This window comes from Passer montanus, unplaced genomic scaffold (genome assembly GCF_014805655.1).
Source record: "Passer montanus isolate IOZ18808 unplaced genomic scaffold, ASM1480565v1 scaffold53, whole genome shotgun sequence".
Taxonomy (NCBI): domain Eukaryota; kingdom Metazoa; phylum Chordata; class Aves; order Passeriformes; family Passeridae; genus Passer; species Passer montanus.
The window spans coordinates 6300103-6319836 of NW_024370263.1; the positions used below are offsets into that span (position 1 = coordinate 6300103).

Sequence of the window (19734 nt, forward strand, 5' to 3'; positions counted from 1 at the left end):
CAGAAAGAGAATAGAAACAGTTAGATGTTTCCTTCTCCTGAGCAAAACAAGAAAACATCATTTTTCATGAGTTTTTTCTGTTTCAAGTAAGAACCAGAAGCATTACAGCAATTTAGTTTCTTTTTACTTACACTTAAACAACTGATATTTAAATTGTTTATACACTGCTGCTGGGCAGAGATCAGCTCTGCCAGAGGAACGAGCACACACAGTTCCAGCAAACAGAGGCTTTGCTCCAAATAGATGTTTTTGCCCACAGTAACTGCAGATCCACAGCACTCTGGCAGCTCTGCGCACTCTGTCTTTCCAGCTCCACACAGATCTGTTGTACATTCCACCTTCCAGCTTTTCTAATATCACTCAGTGCTGCAGCTGTCTCAGCCAAGACAGTTAAACACACCTGCCCTGCTATGGAACAGACACTGCCAGGGAACATCTCATCAGAGGAGGGGACTGGGAACTCCTCATCTGCTATTGTTAGACCAGATGTACTCTGGAAAGCAGAAAGTTTAACTCAAGTCCTAATTAACAATCCAACAATGGAGAAGTGGAAGCTGCAGCAGGAGTGGAGTGAATTAACATATTTTAAAGACCTGCAACTCCCAGAGTTCAGCAGAAGCATCTGAAGTTTGGATTGAAGGGCAGGATCACACTTCCCCAGAAGTGACAGCTCTGTGACACCTCTCAGTGCAGTGGTGGGACTTGAGTCTGCTCAGCAGTGAAAGCCTGGTCAGCCAGGCCCAGCAATAAGGACAGCTGAAGTGAAGTACAAAAGTACTTTTTAAAAATACTTTTGCCTTGTCTCATTAATTCCTTACGTTAACTCAATCTTCTAAAGACAGCTGTGAAGTGAGTGCTAACCTACATGAGGGCAGGACTAAAAGGAGAAGGAACAAAAATTAAATGCAACTTCATGCTTCAAAAGTGCAGACAGGAATAATTTTCATATACATGAAAGAGCCACGCAAATAAACAGCAATATTGTCACAATTATACAGCTATTTTTTTCTCTTCTATGTTCATTTCTACTTAATACCCCCAAACTCATTAGATGTCTTACTCCTCTTGGGAGCTGCATATATAAGATGGAAAAGCATCAGCTTAAATTTACAGATGGGGGATTTAAATTATTTCCATGGATTGACATCAAACCTAGAAGAGAATTCTGGTAACTTCACCCTACTTGATGTAATCCTTCCTCCAGTGACAGTGACAGGGATGCAGTGTGTGTTTAGGGAGGATGGACAGACAGATGGACAACCAAGAAAAAAAACCACAAAACCAGGGAAAAGTAGAGGAAGAAAGCTATTTACCTAAAATGGTTTGTCTTTTTTCTGCAGCAGAAAGGTTGAACACGTTGTTATGGTCTCCTGGGTCAGTTTTGTAGTAGGTCTCAATATCAATAGAGAACTTCTCCACAAAAGGACACGTGTACCTGGGGGCCAGAGCAACACAGCTCAGAGTAAATCAGCCTCAAATCCCAGCCAGCCCTCACTCAGGTTTTCCTTCAGATATGCTTAAAATACCAACTAGAGTTTGTTCCTTAATAACTTCTTAAGACAGGAGCTCACCAGTTTTCAGCAAGTAGATAAATTTTGGGCCCACTATATTAAAAAGTTGTGACATGGATACTGATACAAGGACACCCAGGAAATGCACCTGTGCAAGAAGAAAAGCAGAGCTCCTGCCTGGAACCTATGGCAGAATAAAACATGGACTAGTTCTGTGCAGCACAGGTTTCCTGGCCAACTGATTGACTCATAGGCATTTCAAGAGAAGGGATAAAAACTGACTGGAAGTGAACTTTAATCACTTAAAAGTCAGGCAGCTCCAGTATATTCAGTCACTGGCAACAGCCCACATGCACACACTGACTCCCCACCTTCCCAGGACTGATGCTACTTGCAGAGAAACAGAACCAGAAAATTTTTCCAGATTTTTCATAAAAATCAAAATACCCATTAAAGCCTTTTTATTTTGCAAGATGTCAGGGAAATCAGATTTGTAAACATGCAAAAGAGCAAATGCTCTAAAATGGAGTAACTGGCACAAAGGTTATTTTTTTCCAGGGTATGTGAAGTCCTGCCTGACAAAATCAGATGAAACAAGGAGGTCCCAGAGGGCTCCACAGAGCCTCTGGCTCTCTTCCCTCCTCAGGGCAAAAACCATAGGATGTAGGTTTGTTATTTCCTAGTTAAATGACAGACAGTTCTCAGAAAAGAAGTGCTGTGGTTATTTATTTATTTATTAGGATTTTTCTTTCCCCTGTACAAATGCATCCTGTCTTCCCTGACAGGATTCAGCATGACATCTGTCCCAGCACCATGCACATTTATAACCTCCCTGAGCTTGCAGAGATCTGCAATGTTAAGCAGATACATGACTAAATAAAAACCATTCATGACTGCCCAAGCTTTGACAGACAAAACAGTTTCACATTTTTACAGCAAGGAGCCACAAATTCTCAGGAAGGTGTGCAGTCAGCCCAGGCAAACTCCAGACACCAAGCACTGCACAGGAATTTTAGGACTTGACCCCAGTTGCTCTGCAGGATATTACTGGAGAGGGAAATGCCACTGCCAGGGAGTGACATCAAGCCCTGTCTTTAACCCAGGGAAAGAGCTGTGGACATGTTGCCAGTTTTACCTTGTCCTCGTGTAAGGGTAAGCGTTCCAGGACTCCTCCTCGACGCGCAGCGCTGCCTTGGGCAGTATGGAGCGGAACCAGCTGGGGATGTGCATGCCGATGTGGTAAACCTTGTGCGTGTACTGCCCACTGCCCCCCGGGCCATCCACGTAGGGCCTGTTCTCCAGGATCTCCACTCCACTGCCTTCCCCGCATGTCTCCTCTCTGCTCTTTTTCTGAAAGGGAAAAGAGATCACAAATACATCACAAAAATGTTCATTTTCCAGGGCATTGTACATGGACCGGGCTCTCAAAGCACCGGGACGCTGGGGATGGTTTCTAGGACTCCTTTTGAGCACAGCAGAGCTGCAGCAGCACCCCAGCACTAAGATTACCAAACCTAGAGATTAAAAAGTTAAAATGTAGAGACTCATCTGGCCAACACAGAGATTTGATTTATTCATGACCCCACGCCAATTTCCATTTGGACACTCAGTTTGAACGGAGCTGTAATGACACCTCAACTCCTGCTCCTGGAACAGGTAACACAGCACACCCCAAGCCTTGGCTCCAGCTCTGAACCACCCAACAGCACAAAACCCTTTTGCATCAGCAGCCAAGGGGAGTCTGTCCAGCCTGGCACAGCCCGTGGTGATGTGTCAGCGTGAAGAATCACACACTGGGGCAGCAGCACCTCAGGCTGGACACCAGCAAGTTTCCTCACTGGAAGAGTGGCCAGGCATTGGAGCCACCATCCCTGGAGGTGCTCAAGGAATGACTGCACGTGGCACTCAGTGCTCTGGTTGAGTTGATAACTGGGAATTAATCACAGGCAGGACTCGATGATCTCAGAGGTCCTTTCCAACCTCAATGGTTCTGTGATCACAGTGATAAAGACCATTCTGGGAGCTACACCCACAGGATTCGGGGGTTTGCTGCATGTGATCTGGCCCAGCAGCAGCTCTCCAAGAACAGCTTGGAGACTTTGCTCTGCTAATTAAGATATTTGGAAGAAACAGCCCAAGTTTGCCAGAATGATCACTGCACCCCCTGGCAGCCTCCGCATTTTGGCTTATTTGTAGGACCATCCTTCAGTGAAAACTTGGCAAAAATTCCCTCAATAAAAAAATACTAATTTCAGTGCTTCTAAGATGAGCTAGAGACAAACCAAATATTTATTAATTTCTCACACATTTCAGCAGATTGGATGATGTATAACCTTCATCATTTCTAAACAACAGATTCATTCTGTTAGCATTTTGAGATTATTGTTTGTATTTGAGAGCATCACGAGAGCAGAGTACTTTGGAAATTAAGGGGGCAAAAAAGGAATTTTATACCAAGAATCAACTGTGAAATGTAACACAATAACAACTCTTCATTTTTGGCATACAAACAATTCAAAGGATAACATGGTTTAACAGAAAATTATTAATAAGATGCAAGAGATCAGCTTCTTATCTTTTGAGGACAGGATGTTAAGCCAACAGAGCTGCTTAGAAGTAAATAGCCCTGTTTATAAAGACCTCTCAAGTGATTTTAATTTTAAACAGCCGTAACTGACAAACCTAAATAACTGACAATCTAAATAATCACTTTTTTCCTGCCCCACAAACTGCAACAGAATAAAAATAAAAAAAAACAGAAAAGTATTTTTTTACAGTTTATTTCTAACACTCAGCTGGCAGTTCATTAAAGCACACATCCTCTTCTAACAAACTACTGTCTTTCAGTTCTTATGTAAGCACTGACCAAGTCCTGTACAAATATTTATGACAATAACATTAAATAATTGTGATGACCCCAAAATCTGGTTAATTCAGAGGTCTCAGAAAAGGCAGTAACCCAGCCAGCACAGTGGAAGTGTCAGACAGAATAACTGCACAGCATCTGCTCTGAACAGTTGACAGAAATTACAGAGATTTAGAGTTTTATTATATGGCAGAAGCACGTGGAAATCATAAGCAGAGGGAAGACGAGTTTTCTTCATGCCAGGTTATTCAAAACTCCCTTCTAGATTGCACAGTTACAGCAATTCCAGGAAATTCTGCAAGTGCTCATTTGGGACCAAAATCCACTGAGGGGTTTTACTCACTAATTCCCCACTTCACTTTTCCCTGTTCAGCTGGTTTTAACAGGAACTTCTCTGCATGGAGATGAGCTGCCTGGTTCTCACCCTACAGCTGGAACCCTGAAGAACCCACAACACTGGCCAATTTTGCTGTACATGAATAATTCCATCAGCAGCCTCTCCACCCAACGTGGAACTGGTGACGCTCTGATGGTGGGAGATGTGAGGGTGACACAGTGTCACTGTCCCAGCTCACTGGGAGAGAAGGCAGGAAGGAAAAACCAAGTTCACTGAGACTCTGTGAAAGTCAGTTCACATCCCACTTCTGAATTGTGGTTATTTTATTCACTTCTGTGCAGCTGCAGCAGACTGCAGACCCTATTCTGGGAGCAGGGTGTGCTTCCTCCTCCAGCCTTTCCAGAGGACCAGCTCCAGCCCACAGCCTTTGTCACCCAGTTACAAACCCTCAGCAAATTTTGGCCCTTCACAGCCCTCCCACTTGTCACTTATCTACGTAAGATATGACGAGGGCAGCAAGACCATTTCCTCAGATGAATGTGAAATAAGAGCTCTGCTGACCAAAAAAAAATCTCTTTAGAGCCAGGATTTTTGAGTCAGGCCAAATTTATACTCATAACACACCACATTGCTGGGAAGGACAGTATGATCAAAGAGAAACTCCCCAGGATAAACCCACACAAAGCTGCTTCCCAGCCCTCCAGGCTCTCACACTTAGCACTTGGCTTGTAGAGAAGACAACGAGCTGCAGTGAAGTCAGGAAGGGCCAAGAGTCAGGAGAGATGGTGAACAGTGCAGTTACTGACCAGAAAGACAAAGAGAAAATATGTTTCTCATATAATAAAAATAAAGACTTTAGCCACAGGCACTTGAGGGACCAGGATGGTGCTCTGGGCATAAGTGGTGCTGTGAAAGTGAAGCACTTGTGGCAGTGAAGAGCAATTTGCTCTGCAGCCATGCAGCCTCCTCATGCCTCCTGTGCCTGAGCTACAGCCTGGAGAGGGCTTGTCACAAGGAAGTGGTCTGTAAACAACAATTAAAAATAACCCTCAATTAGGAAAACATTTGGCTTGAGAAGTGTGTGGCAGGCCCTCTCCAAGGAATATCTGCTGGAGGTGCTGATGTGCAGGCACTCGAGGGTCAGTCTCAGAGGTTTCTGCCTCAGAGAGAAGTAGAGACTTTATTTAGCAGATTACCTGGGTCATTGCTACTCACTACTGACACAGCATCTTCCCCCTCTATAAATACCTGAGGAATAGTCCCCAAAAAAATCAGAGTAGCTGACAGCCTCTATATGCAGGTTATCTAGCCCATAAGCACAGTAAACCATCTTGTATTGTATTACAAGAGGAAATCCAGTCATCCCTTTCCAAGTCCCTCTCTCCTGCTGATGACACTCCATGTTCCCCACAGCCCCATCAATAGCTTTTCAGGACAGATGGTGACACAGATCCCTTCTAGCTAAAGTAATAGCATTAAATTACTCATAACAGGGAACCCAGAGAAGCAGATGCACCATGATTAGCAAGAATGCCAGTTACTTAAAGGCTTCTATTAAAATAAATCTCTTGGCACAGCAGCATAGCATGGGACACAGCACATGACCTCAGCACAACAATCACAGATGAATAATTCCCATGAATATCACTTAACCACTGGGCCAGCCTAACCCCATTTATCATCTTCCCTTCTCAACAGCAGACCAACAGCTGTAAACAGAGCCTTCCACAGGCAGGTTCACCAGTTCTCACATCTTCCATGTCCTTTCCCAGTTAGAAATGCGTCTCCAACCAGAGCAAACCTTGCAAAGCCTTAGTCTAGCAAATGACCTGGCCCAGGTGAACAGAACCAGGTGACTCAATGCAATTTGTTTGTTTTTCTAGTGGGGCACAGCTCCACAAAGGAATGATGGTTGATGGCAACAGAAACCTTCACAGCCTAAGGAGTCTCAGCACAGCCTAAGGAACAGCATTCCCAGAACAGCAATGCATAATGCTGGATCAAACAGTTAAGGATGTGGCTTATTGGATCAGCTGGAGAAATACACAAGTCAGGCTGTGTAAATTAAGATTGCCTTGTAATGTTTTGCTTTTGGGGAATTAGAAGAAAAACAGCCCCATCAACCAACTCAGAACACCAAGAAGAATACTAATCTAATCCAGAGTCCTCCTTGTGCTCCTGCCCTGGAATCCAGCCCAGGCTGCCCACAGGCTCAGGTCTACAAGCAGAGAATCTCTGCAAAGCCAACAGCAGCACTGCAAACAGCTCAGCTGGTTTGGCTTCTCCTCTGAGTTTTTATTGTAACTACTTTGAGCACAGCAATGCTCCTGCAGAGTGGGGTAGGCTGCATGGTGATAATGGGTGATCTGGGCATGTTCTAACTTTCCAAAAGAGATTGTAACTACCCTCTCACCTTGTTTACCACTGATTATTGTTTACAGTACAACCTCTCAATCTAAATAAGTGAGACAGTGCTTACAAAAGCCTGGGATGCTTTAGCTTCCTGATGTTGTTCTTACTTCCCTCCAGCAGTGATCACACAGTGCCACAGGACCCACGAGAGCTCTGATTTGAGATTACTCCAATTATGAAGACTGACAGCACCATGCTTGACAGACCTATCATCCATGGGTAAGGAAGATGCAAATCATTGTCTGGAAACAATAATGAGAAGATTTTTTTGGGGGTGTGTTTTTCCTCCAGCTCCCATTTGGAAAGGGGGTATTTTGATAGTCTGGACAAAACTCTTCTGGGAGAATGCATTAAAATAACACTGAACTCTCAGGATTTTTTTAGCCCACTTAGATAGGGATATGAGAAGTTTCCAGCTGGCTGATGGTTTCAGTTAACAAGGACAGCAAAGACATCTCTGTAACCACAGAACAAGAACATGACAGCAAATATCCCCAGAGGACCCTGCTAACATACTTGCTCATATTATTGTGGCAAGGGAGGCTGAGAAAACATTCTCTATGACCAATTACTATTTTTTTATTGTTTTGGATGCCAAGGCTACCACAAACACCAATTAAGTCCCCAGAAACAGACCCTTCCTTTGGGAACCAGAGAAAGCATGAAGTGCCTCACACAATCCATCAGACCACAAAAATGCCTGAAGCTGCTCAGCAAGATGACTCCTGCCATCACTGGAGAGCTCTTAAGACCTGTTTTCACCAACCAGACCTGTTCTGTACAGTTTTAGAAAGAAAGGGTAAAGGCACCCAAGGTACAAACAAAATTTACACTGGGGGAGAGGAATGAACTCTTTGCTCTCAATCTCTTCCATACGCTAAGAGAAAAATATTCCCAGCTATCTCCAGTTGAACATTATTTAGGCTGAGGGGTATTTAATTCTTACAATTGATTTTCCAATGTGGTGTCTTCCCACCACCAAGAGCCTTCCTTGCTATGCTCCAGCAGCTGCCATCCTCACTCTCACCTGCAGGCACCAGGTACTGAGGAGGTACCAGTGACACTGGGGCTGGGACCTTGCATGTTGCAAACTTTAACAGAAAAGCTGGGAGAGGTTATGAGAAAAGCAGCCTGTCGTCTCAGCCATGTAATTTGGCTTATTGTGGCAGGATCAGCAGTCAAACACCACAAACAAACCAGCACAAAATATGACAGCACATTCCAGCCATAGCTGCCAGAATTAAACAGCACCAAAACCCAGAAAGCCAATGATGGAAGCACCAAAAGGTCCTGGAAGGAATGCTTGGTTTATTCTGGATGGGTTTTCCCAGGAGGGACTCTGCACATGGGTACCATGGGCAGGCAGGGTGTGCCTGCTCAGGGTGTAGCTCTGCCTCCAGCCTGTGCTGCGGAATGACTCAGCTCTGGCTTCTGTTAACCACTCCTTCACCAGCATTTGAGCTGACATCTAATTCATTACCAGCAATCTGCTTTCAGCACCAGCAACCTTCTGCCTGCTGATGCAGATATCTGATAGACCAGGCCCCATTCATGGCCACTGTTTACTGCAGGTAAACAAAACCTACATCTTTGACTGTAAAACAAAATGCTGGGTTATCCTAAAAGTACCACAGTTTCATACTTTACAACTTGTTCTTTTCTTTTCTTTTCTTTATGTGTATGTCAAGGATCTGAAACACTCAAAATCATATCACCATAACCAGGGCAAAGAGCTTTGTTCAGAGTGAAAGAAGGGAGCACAAAAGATGGAGCTATTCCACTCTTAAGAGAAGCCAAAATTCAGAACTTCTTGTCACATCAAAACCAACATAATTTTATCAGTGCACAGTGTTCTAAAAGCAAACAGGAAGTTACAGGAACTAAATTAAAATCACCCCTACTGTTACTTATGCAGGAGAGTGCTGAAGTACAGCAGCACACACAACTTCTGGCTGTCAGAGGCTTTTGTGCCCCAGTCAGAACAGTTGAGTGCCCTCACATTAAAGATCACGGAATCATCAAAAAAGCACCATTTTGAAGAAAGTAACTTGAAGACACAGAGCTGCTGGCAGGGCTACATCCAGTACCCATTTCAGCACCCCAACCATTTTGTGACAGTGCTCTTTGCTGGAGTAGGGACCTTTATCAAAATATATTAAACCAGTCCTCAAACAGGGAAGCTTCTCTGCTCCTGTTTTGCAGGAGTTGAGAACAATCTTAATGGTTATATTAAAAAGAAAATCTTAAAGGTAGGCAGGGGCTTAACTTTAATAATGGGAACCCTGTTATCCCAGGGATGGTTTTAACAGAACTTTTGAGCCTGCACTTTGTAAGGTCCAATCTGAAACAATTACATCAAGTTGGACTGGCAATCCCTCAACCACAAGACTGCTCAGGACAGTAAGGGACTTGTGAGTTTAGCTCTTGTCCCTCAAAGCAAGGCTCACTCTGTCTCATTGTGCACAGTAAAGTCAATGGGAAAGAAGTCCAACCACAACAGGATTCCTCACTCTGCCCACGACACCATTCCTGCCCTTCCAGAAGCTGTGGGCACCACAGGACCCTGGTTTTGTTTACACCACGAGCACCACGTTATGCATGCAGGCAACTTTAAACTGCATCCTCTGTTTCCATGGCAACGGGAGGGGCTGCATCAGCAATCCCCCAGTTTGGGCCACCCTCACTCCAGCTTCAGCTGCACTGAATCCTTGCTGGGAACAACAAACCAGTGATGTCACAGTAACCATGGTGCCCACAGCTGAGCCTCCCCTGTGCCCTTTGTGCTCCAACACGCATCCTTCACGCGTGACAATTACTTTAATCCAATTAGTGCTGTTAAAAAAAAACCAAAAAAACCCATGAAGGGCCATGTCAATAGTTATTTCAGGAAGGAAGGTTAGTTTGAGTCAACAAGATAACGATCAGAACACGAGGCTTTACAATAGCACATTGAGCCTCACTGCTCCAAATACAGGGGAATGACCTGAAACCCTGGGGAGAGGGGAAAGAAATCTGTTCCTCATCAACAGCTTCATTAATAAAGGCAAAAGAGCAGCTGTTTTGAACACCCCCTTTGCAGGTTTGATCAATGGGCTGGGCACTGTGCAGTGCTTCATTCCAGCCAGGCACTGCCCTGTCCCCAAACACTGATACCTCACATCATTCTGATAGCAACCACAAAGTATTCACCCTCTGTTTTCCCAACCCAGCACTGATCAGCTGCAGCTTCCAGGAGTTTCCCTTTTGGGTCCTTTCCACCTCCACAGGGAGATGTCACCTGATCAGTCCTGCCTGTGGCAGGGATTTTATGGAGGGGAATCTTCCCTCAAGTTTGCCAAGCAAGAATTTGGACTACCAGGCAAGGCTGTAACCCTCAATGCTGCCTGCAAGGGGACATCCAGCACACGAGGAGACCAAGAAGGGTCTTTGTGTCAGAGAGAGGCACGTGTAGAGCTGCACAAGCAAAGCTGGGCGTGCAGGAGGCCCTGAGGAAGGACCTCTCTCATGTTACCTGCACTGCCTCTGCAGCACCATCAGCACTCCTGGCTGCTTTGCTTGTAATGGAGCACAAATTTTTTGCAGAAAAGCCCTAAAAGCTGCAGGCAGGCTGGGCTGTCAGCACCAGGCTCCTGCAAGGTGGAGCAGAAACAGGCACAGCATCACTTTGTACACACATCACTTTGTGTTGTAGGCACTGCATTATTTAGAATCAGGGCTAGATATTAATGAAGCTGCTTGTACAAAAACAGGATATTTTGGGGACAATCAATTGTGCAGGGTCATAAAAAATTTACAGCATTAAGAGAACCTTTCTCATGGCCACTCATTAATCACTTTGCCTTACAAAGACGCCCAGTCACAGTCCTTTAGAGTCAGGGCTGGATGTGCCACAGGCACATGAATTAGGGATCACTTTATTATGGAGATACCTCAAACTTGTTTACTCCACATGCCTCATCTTTCAAAATGTCTACTACACTTCCAGCTCAGTATTTCATCTACTCCAAGTATTTCCTTCCATGTCTTTAAACTCATTTTTCACTGCATTAACTATTCCACAGACACTGTCTGTGAGAATTACTGTCCCTGGTTTAAAGGGAGGCAAAGCAAGTTGCCCATTACTATATTGTGAGTCAGAGACAAAATTTCAACTTGGGCTGCTCTGGATCAAATCTAATCCTCTGACTACATCCCTTATACTTTAAGAACCCAATGCAATTGTTCACTAACAATGGGCTGTGTGCTAAAACACGGCAGGACTGGCTTAAAGAAATCCCCACAGTCTTCCTAATACTTAATTCATTACTTGCCTTCAGGTATTTGAAAAAGGGAGAACCTAATCCCAGTCAATATTTTTGTCCTTCTTTCATAAGAATAAAAAAATACAGAAGGAAAAAGGGGTTTTGACAGCCAACAAGTTTAGTAGGATTGGCAGTGCTGTGTCCTGTATTAAAATTAGCGCCAATCTGCAAGTTTAAAATTGTTTGTGCTCAGCTTCATTCACCTTTGTTAAGAGAAACAGAGCACACAAACTGTCAAGGCAACATCAAGTTCACTACCCTAAAATCAATCTTTTTTGGAACATGATATGGAATCCCAATGTAAGAATTCAAGGATAATGACTACAAACCAAGAAAAAAGTAGATGTAGAAAAGGTGTTTGCTCCTTCTGTATGCTTTCCCAAAATGATAACCTGTATGGGTGTCACTGTCACCTGTGCAAAGGAGACCCCAAGTGTGGTACCACCACACATAACTGTACTGCCCTTGTCCTCAAAACTAAACACCTGCAAGTGCCTTACTCTCCTCCTCCAGAAGGATGCAAATCCTCATGATCACAAAGAAAAGGTTATGAAAAGCAGAGGAAATAGACAGAATACAGAAGCCACAGGTTTTTAACGCTGCAGCACAGAAATCAGAGGGAAAGCTTCAAACCAGGCTTTGCTTTTAGACTTGTGAGCCTTCCAGGGTCTCTGGAGCTGTCAGCAGCATCACCTGCTTTAAAACTGAAGCATAAATGTCTGTCTGTGCAGATGGCCAAGGCATCTGCAGGCAGCACAAAAATAATCAGCTATCCAGTTTTCAGTGTCCAGAGATGAAGGGTTAGTTTGCTTTCCCCACTCAATCAATCCTTCACCATCTGCTGAGCCTGCTGGCAACTGCCAAGCAGAGCTGAGGGTTTAAGGGACACGACTTTTGCACCTGGGTATCACGACAGGGCCTCAAGAATTACCACCAGCACCAAGCAGAGCTTTAAGTCTGTTCTCAAAGTGCTTCCTGAGAGCTACACGGAAATGAAGGGGAAAATAGGACAGTGCAGGTGTCTGGAAATTGAGATGATGGACAAACCCTGATCCTCCAGAAAGGAGGGAGGTGACTCAGGATACTCCATCAGCAGCCAGGACAGGAGAGTACAGCACACTGCAGATGCCTGGAACATGCTTTGATTTTTAGGGAAGGCAATAAATGCAAAGCCCTGGGGGACGGTAGAGGAGAGGCTCATGTTAAAACATGAGAGAAGCCCTCAGTTCCCAGGATTCTGCCTGAGCTCAGCAGGCAGTGCTGAGCAGATGGGTTATCTTCCACGCAGTGCCTCAAACAGGGCCAGAGGCCTTTCCCAGTCATGGACCCTCAGAGTGATGAATGACAAAGTATTAACGCTATTAACTCCAACGGATGACGCTGCATCTTAAAATAAGTCTTATCCTCAAAAGGTAATCACTAGGTCCAGCAGAAGAATATTTTTAAAGCACACTATCTTTGGAGGAAGGTCACAAATACCCAGAGAAATCTGTGTAGACAAAACGAGGACCAGAGTTATTTACAAGAGACAAGCAAGCTGCGCATACTGATATAAAAATAAGTTTTAATAACAAGAGGAATTCTCTTGTCTTATGAAAGGGTCAGAAGGGCAGCGGTCTCTCGGAATCTCATGGCATGTGGAAGCACAGTAATGAACATTATTAAGATGATAAAAGGACTGACCTTTGGCTAATAACATCCCAACAAATGCGTTCAGGGCTCCTATTTCAGGCTTTTATGAAACAGAGACTTTACGTTAATGTGTGCATTGTTTCTGGGGTGAGGAGGAGGAGGAGTACAGAAAGCAAGGTTCCCTGAACACACAAGGTAAGGATGCCTGTGTTCCAGGAAAAGATTGCTGCTGAGACCAAAATATGCAGGATTCAGGAGAGGAAGAATTAAGAGACCCTTTAATAAGATCTCTCTAATGTGTAACACAGATCCCTTTGTGCCCAGCAGGATTCACCTCGCAGAGACTGAGATAGCACACACACCTCGGATGAGATGTGCAGAGTCTGAGAAGACATCCAGGACAGAGTCCTTGGCTCAAAACTTCTGCAGGAAAAAACAAATCCCTATAGATGGCTACAGTTGCTCCCTCCATAAATGGTTTGTGTTTCATGGATCTCATTGCAGTGCTCATGTCCAGCTCCTCTCCGCTTACTTTAGGATATCAGCCTGCAGCTTCCCCAGATCAAAGCACTCCCAGTCCCATGGACAACTCAGCTCCAGGCTGAGTTCACTGAGAAACCCTCATCCTTGGAAGCAGGACTGGCTTTTAAATGTGCACACAAATTTCAGGAAGAAGTTACATTAATAGAGGTATAAAGAATAATTTCACTGTTTTGAAATATTTTGCCTGTTTTATGCACCAGAATAAAACCAGGAAGGAAGATTGCTGGTTCTTAGCTCAGATATAAAAATGATTATGTTTTAATTTGCACCTAAAAAGAGACAAAACCTCAGCAATGATTCAAAAAGGTCTTGTGCCTATGGAAAAGCTAAACCCAACTGCTCTGGATGGAGCAAGGGCTCCCAACCTGGAGAGGCTGACAATGCTGCGTGAGAGGTTTCCCTTGGAAGGATATTCAAAGTCTGAAATTTAATAGAGAAAAACAATTCAGATCTGCTAGGCTTCAAGCAAGTCGAGGGTACATTAAGTCCTTGCTGTAATGTAAAATTAACTTATTTAGGGAAGAATTTAAGTGCTACTTAAAGTACTGAAACCACTGACTGTAGATAATATTTCAGAAGCCAGCAGAAAGCAACTTAGGAGACTTTTTACTCTCTCACCTCAAATTTTAAAAAAACCACCAAAAAGCAAAGCAGCAGGCCACTCATCTCAGTTTTCACAGCTTTATACACCAGCCTGGAGAACTTGTAGTTATAAGAGGAATTACAGAGCAACACAGGCATGCACACAATGATTTATTGCACGTCTCGCCTGCCCAGTGGCGCAGAGAAGCAGGAGAGATGTGGATTATATACTGCACAATTTTAATTCTCCCATCCAGTAAACACAGCAAATATGAGTACAGCCTGTTCCCATTTAATGGAAGGATCCTTTGCTATTTGGGCATGATGCTGCTTACAACAAATCTGGTGGAAAGTTTTGTTGAGACTTCTATGAATAAGAAGGGATTGTTCTCCCATGGAAACAGATGATTGATCCTTCCACTGCAGAGCAAAAATCTACATGGAAATGGTTTTGAAAAGTGATGACAGTACTACAGCTTGAGTCTGAACATCCCTGCCCACGGGGCTTTGAGGCACCACCTCCACCAAAGGCTCAGGGGAGAAGGGCCTTTTGGAAAACTTCCATTTGGACAATGCTGAAATCCAGGAAAATGTATACCTAGGCAAAAAGATTAAAAAAAAAAAATAGGCAGCTTTGTACCAACTGGTTTGGAATTTAATGGGAATTTTCACTCATAGGCTTGAAAGTAAACGAGTGATCAACTTCAGGTACATGCTTCAGGCTCCCTAAAACTCTTGAGGAGCAATTGTGACATCTCCTTTTGCACTGCTGGAGAAGTGCTCCTCACAGGACCAGGCTGCCTGGTGCTGCCAGCAATAATGCCACCATTCTGTACATGACAAATGTCTCAGAAATTAACCTTTTGCCTTTAAGAACTGCTCCTCTTCCCAGGAACTACTTCAAAACATTCTGTTCCACATTTCAGCCACAGAGTTCTCAGAAATGCCTCTCCACTGCTGCTTTGCACAGATATCTCAGCTTGTTCCCATAAGGGGGCTCAACACACAGAACTTACTTCTTCTATGGCCTCTTCAGGCGTTCCAAAGGTAAAATAAAAGGACAGACATGAAGCACTTTGTCATTCTCTGGAAAGGACAGAGTCACGCACCCCACTGCCCGTCTCAAAGACAAAACCTCCACTTTTAAATCAAACTGAAGAAAACATTTGATATCCTGCTCTAGGAAAAGCTCAGCCAGCAGGAATCTTTCCACCAATTGCAGGAACAATTGAAGCAAATTGCTACCAAACGATGAACTCTACCCTAAGTGGTCTTTGTTTTGTTATTGCTTTTTGTTTATTTCAAACTTGAGCTGAAGCTAGTATTCTCAAGGAAAAGCACAGCTAACTTTTCCTCTTGTGCTCCTTGTACAAGTAACACAGCAAAGTCCCCTGCTTGTCACGCACTCCTCCAGCTCCCCCAGACTTGGGCTCCATGAAGGGTTTCCAGCTCAGCCCCTGCTCCAGCAGAGTGGGGGGACATCAGAAACCTGACGTGACACCTGAGCTAAGGGGAAACCTTACTCTGCTGCCTGGCAATGCAGTAGAAAATTAAAGCAGGGCTGGATGGCAATTTGGAGATGTATTTTCTCAAGCTGGTGAACTTCTCCTTGCACGAAACCCTTTTAGCTTCTCATGTCCTTTTGATGTTAAGATATGGCCAAAATCCCTGTCAAGTAACAAAGCAGAACCCAATGTTCTGCATTAAGGAAATTAAAACCAGCAATTTAACTTCTGAGATCAAAAAGCAAATCCACCTCCCTGACCAAGTCCTCCAGAATTCCCAGGAGGCTCCAGAGACACTCCCCAATTAAGGATTCATCCTCTGTTTAATCAGGTGGGTTCCTCCTTGCTAATCAGATCACTCTCCCCTACGCTCTGCTGCTCACTGACAAGTTCTGCACAGATAATACTCTGCTGCCATCCTCCAGCTCTTCATGTAAAGCAGCTGAGACAAATTAGGAAGACAAAGTTATTAACAAAATAATTACACCAATATTCAAAGCAGCTACAGCATCAGGAAAAGGTACAGAAAAATGAAGCCACCAAAGAAAAATGTTTACCTGTTTATGCCAAGATTTAGGTTAAACACACAAAGATGACACATTTGTGTCAGAAAATGGAATTTGACCATAATTACTGCAAAATACACACCATGCATTCTTTTAGCAGTCAAGCCCAAGTGCATGAATCCTTAAGGAACACCGGTGGGTGGCCAAGAGAGAAATGAGGGAATTGTGCTTCTCCTTTGGGGGGGTTTGCTTTTTCCCCTCGTTTTAGGTTCTAAGCCAAAGCAGATTTTTCTAGCACAGCTTCAGAAAGCAGAGTTCTCCTGCAAACTCAATATTAGATGTGTGTTTTGCTGGATGAGCAAAATTACATTTTATTTAAAGTGTGAGACAACGAAACAACGCTTCAGTTTCATTTCCTTTTATAACTGCTCCTGGTTGGATTTCAAACACTGGGAGAATATGGGCACAGAGGACTTCAGTTACAAAAACCCAACATTTTAATTAACTGCTTTACTGCAGACAGGGAATTCTGCAAAAATTCCCATCAGTATTCAGAAGCCTATTAAAAATAATCTACATTTTATGCCTAAACTGATTAGTATCTGTTTCATTGTGGGATATGAGCACAGATATATTACTTTTTTTCTTCCTCCCTTAACTCCAAATTATGTCTTTGGTTTACCCTCTCAAGTTTAAATTAGACTATTGCTTCCCAAGAAAAGAAAATATTTTGATTTGTAACTGGAATTGGCATGACCAGTAACCACGACCCAGCTGGAAGCAGTGGCTGTTTATGCCTTACAGCTTGATCCTTTTCAGTAGGTTCCCACACACTTGGGCTGAGTGCTTCCCCAGGAACAGGTTCGTGTTTCCCCAGCCAGCTCAGACAGAGGTTCTCCAATTTAAGCAGAAGAGGAAGCAAGTCAGAAATTGATGTTCGTGTTACTTTCCCCATTACTCCTTGATAAGCATACAGCAAAATCCAAATTTAAAAGATGCAATCCTGCAGGAATTCTCCCCCAGCCCCAGCGAGCCCCCAGAGCCCTGCAGGGAGCAGGATGTTCCTGACCTGGATCATGTAGAGTTGGGCGATGCGATATTCTTCCACGCTCATCGGAAGAGGAATGCGATATTCCTTTATGAGCATTTTGGATACAAAAGTCTCTTGTCCGCTCAGAAACACAATCCAAAAGCTTCTAGTAAAGGCTCCTTAAATAATGGCAAGGAAATGCATCGAGGATCCCTGAAACAGACAGAAAGGAGGGGGGAGGAAAGAGAGAAGTGGTTATTTTCCATTCTTATGGCAGAACATCCTATTTAGGAGAAAAAAACCAACAAGCAAACATTAATTTTTGTAATAGCTATAAGCATAATAGCAGAGAGAAGAATCCCTGGAGTGCTACCAGACCTCTGATATCAAATTGAACAGAATCTTTCAGAAGAATTTTGATTTGCTTCAGGGGATACCATCAAAGCTATTACTCTCCTGACCTTTGCCATAGCATCAATCAGACTTTCATATGCAACAGCATCTCCATGGAAGAGATGTGACAAAAGCTCCAAATGAATAGTCAGCTGCTGCCCACAGCCTCCAGTGTCAGCAACACACCTGGAGATGCATCCTCTCAAAAGCATCAGGTTTTATCCTCTCAAATTCATTTAGCAGCAAGAAAAGGCAATTATTCAGCTTCCGCAGCCCTCAGTAACAATCTGATGAAGAAAGACCTTTGGATTCTAAGAATAAAGACAGCAGAAATGTACTTTTCTTCCCTGCTTTATTCTGAATTATAGTCTTGGTAGGACCCTTTCTTTTTGCACCTCCAAAACAGTCTGCTGCCAAGATCCTCCTGTCACTTCTGTCAATGTCAGGCTCATTTTTACACTCCCACTGCATGAGAACACAGTCAAAGATCAAACTGCAACAGTGAAAAATCCCGTCGTAGCCCACCTCAAGGCACTGTAACAGAATTACCAGTTCAGAATTCAGGGAACACAGCATTTACTACACCACAGGTCAAAGCAGGAACTTTTCAAATACCTTTAATAACCCTATGGACTGTGGATAAAGACAATAACTTTATGTAAGGAAGCGGAAATAAAAGGATGACTGTGAGGAGAAGAGGACACAAGAAGCAAAGTCTGTTATCAGCCCCAGTCAGCCTGGCCAGGATCTGGTGATGGCTCTCACAGCACACAAACCATTCACTTGCTCCCTTCTTGTCACCAAAATCCACCTTTCTGCTGTGCCTGCTTATTGGACACCTTCAGACAGAGCTGCTGGAGCCAAACCAGCCCCAAGCCCTGTGACTGGTGAAAACAACCAACAGAATAACCCCAACCAATTTATCTTGTGGATTAAACCACGATGTGGGAATCAGGAAACCGCACCGCTATCAACAGCCCTTAGTGCCAGTCGGTGTTTGCACAACACTTCAGCAACCTTTTACGAGGTTTAGAGAGGCTCAGCCACATGCCCATGGTCACAGAGCAACCAGGGACAACACGCAGTGTTTATAACCCGGGTTTACTGCGACCTCTCTGCCAGAGCTGCCCCAGTACAAGCACGTGTGGGGACACTGCTGGGGGACACTGGTCCAGGGGACACCCAGCCCCGTGCCACGGTGCCCCCAGCTCTCCTCCCTGTGACTGCCACATTTCCCATCTGGCACTAAAGCAAATCCACCCCGGACCGACTCTTCTGGAATAGTGATCCGTCTGGTGCTGCATTATCTAAACAATTTATTTCCAAATTCAATTCTCTGCTGCATTTTATTGCTGTCAGAGCAATCTGTGCCCGTGGAGGGGCGGATAAAGAAGTCTCTGCTATGGCAAAGCCTGTAGAGAATAATTCTGGGAAAACTCTGCTTCCCTACACTGCCAAGCTCTGCACAGAGGTGTGTGCATCCACACATACACAGGATTTCCTCCATCAAACTAATCATCCATAACAGGTGAAGATAATCTCATTAAGTGGTTTTTAATTAGTGTCATGGCAAGGAACAACAGTTACCACCACAGGATGGATCTCAAGCACCAGATCTGCAATGGTGCAACTCCAGGATCCCAGCTCTTGGAGCTAATGGGAAACTCAACTGCACATCTTGAGCAGTTTCTTGTGCTTTAGAGATCTTTGAAAATTAGATTGAAAAGCTTCTCCCCTTGCTCCCCAAATGCTCTGAAAGTGATTCTGCTCCATCATAAGGACATCAGTCACATCTGTCCTTGCTACTTGCTAAAAAGAGGACATTTCTATTGATTGGAGGAGATGAATAAAACAAAAAACAGAACCTAAAAGGCAATAAAATGGCAAGAAACCAGTACCAACATGGAAAAAATGTGTTTATAATGAAGTGCCAGTCAGGTAATCATTCAGATGGCTGAGACACAAGAGGGTTTATTTTATCACAGACTAAAAATCCCAACATTTTGGTCCCAAGCAGGCACAACAGCAGCCTTGGCATGTGGAGCCTGTCTGGTCACAGCACTGGCTCCTGCTCCAGCTTCCTGCTCAGATTTTATGGGAGATGAGGGTTCAGCAT

The 19734-nt window shown here is 44.1% G+C and overlaps 1 protein-coding gene across 9 annotated transcripts in view; it reads right to left on the reverse strand.

The window, feature by feature from the left end:
• PITPNM2 (phosphatidylinositol transfer protein membrane associated 2) overlaps positions 1 to 19734 on the reverse strand; it is a 122752-nt gene that overhangs the window by 45438 nt on the left and 57580 nt on the right. For all 9 annotated transcript variants that reach the window (XM_039724437.1, XM_039724438.1, XM_039724441.1 and 6 more), the window contains 3 exons: positions 17265 to 17438; positions 2647 to 2861; positions 1314 to 1435 (listed from right to left, as the gene is read on the reverse strand). In XM_039724437.1, coding sequence (XP_039580371.1) covers positions 1314 to 1435; positions 2647 to 2861; positions 17265 to 17342 — 415 coding nt within the window. In that variant the 5' untranslated portion in view covers positions 17343 to 17438. The remainder of the gene's footprint in view (positions 1 to 1313; positions 1436 to 2646; positions 2862 to 17264; positions 17439 to 19734) is intronic.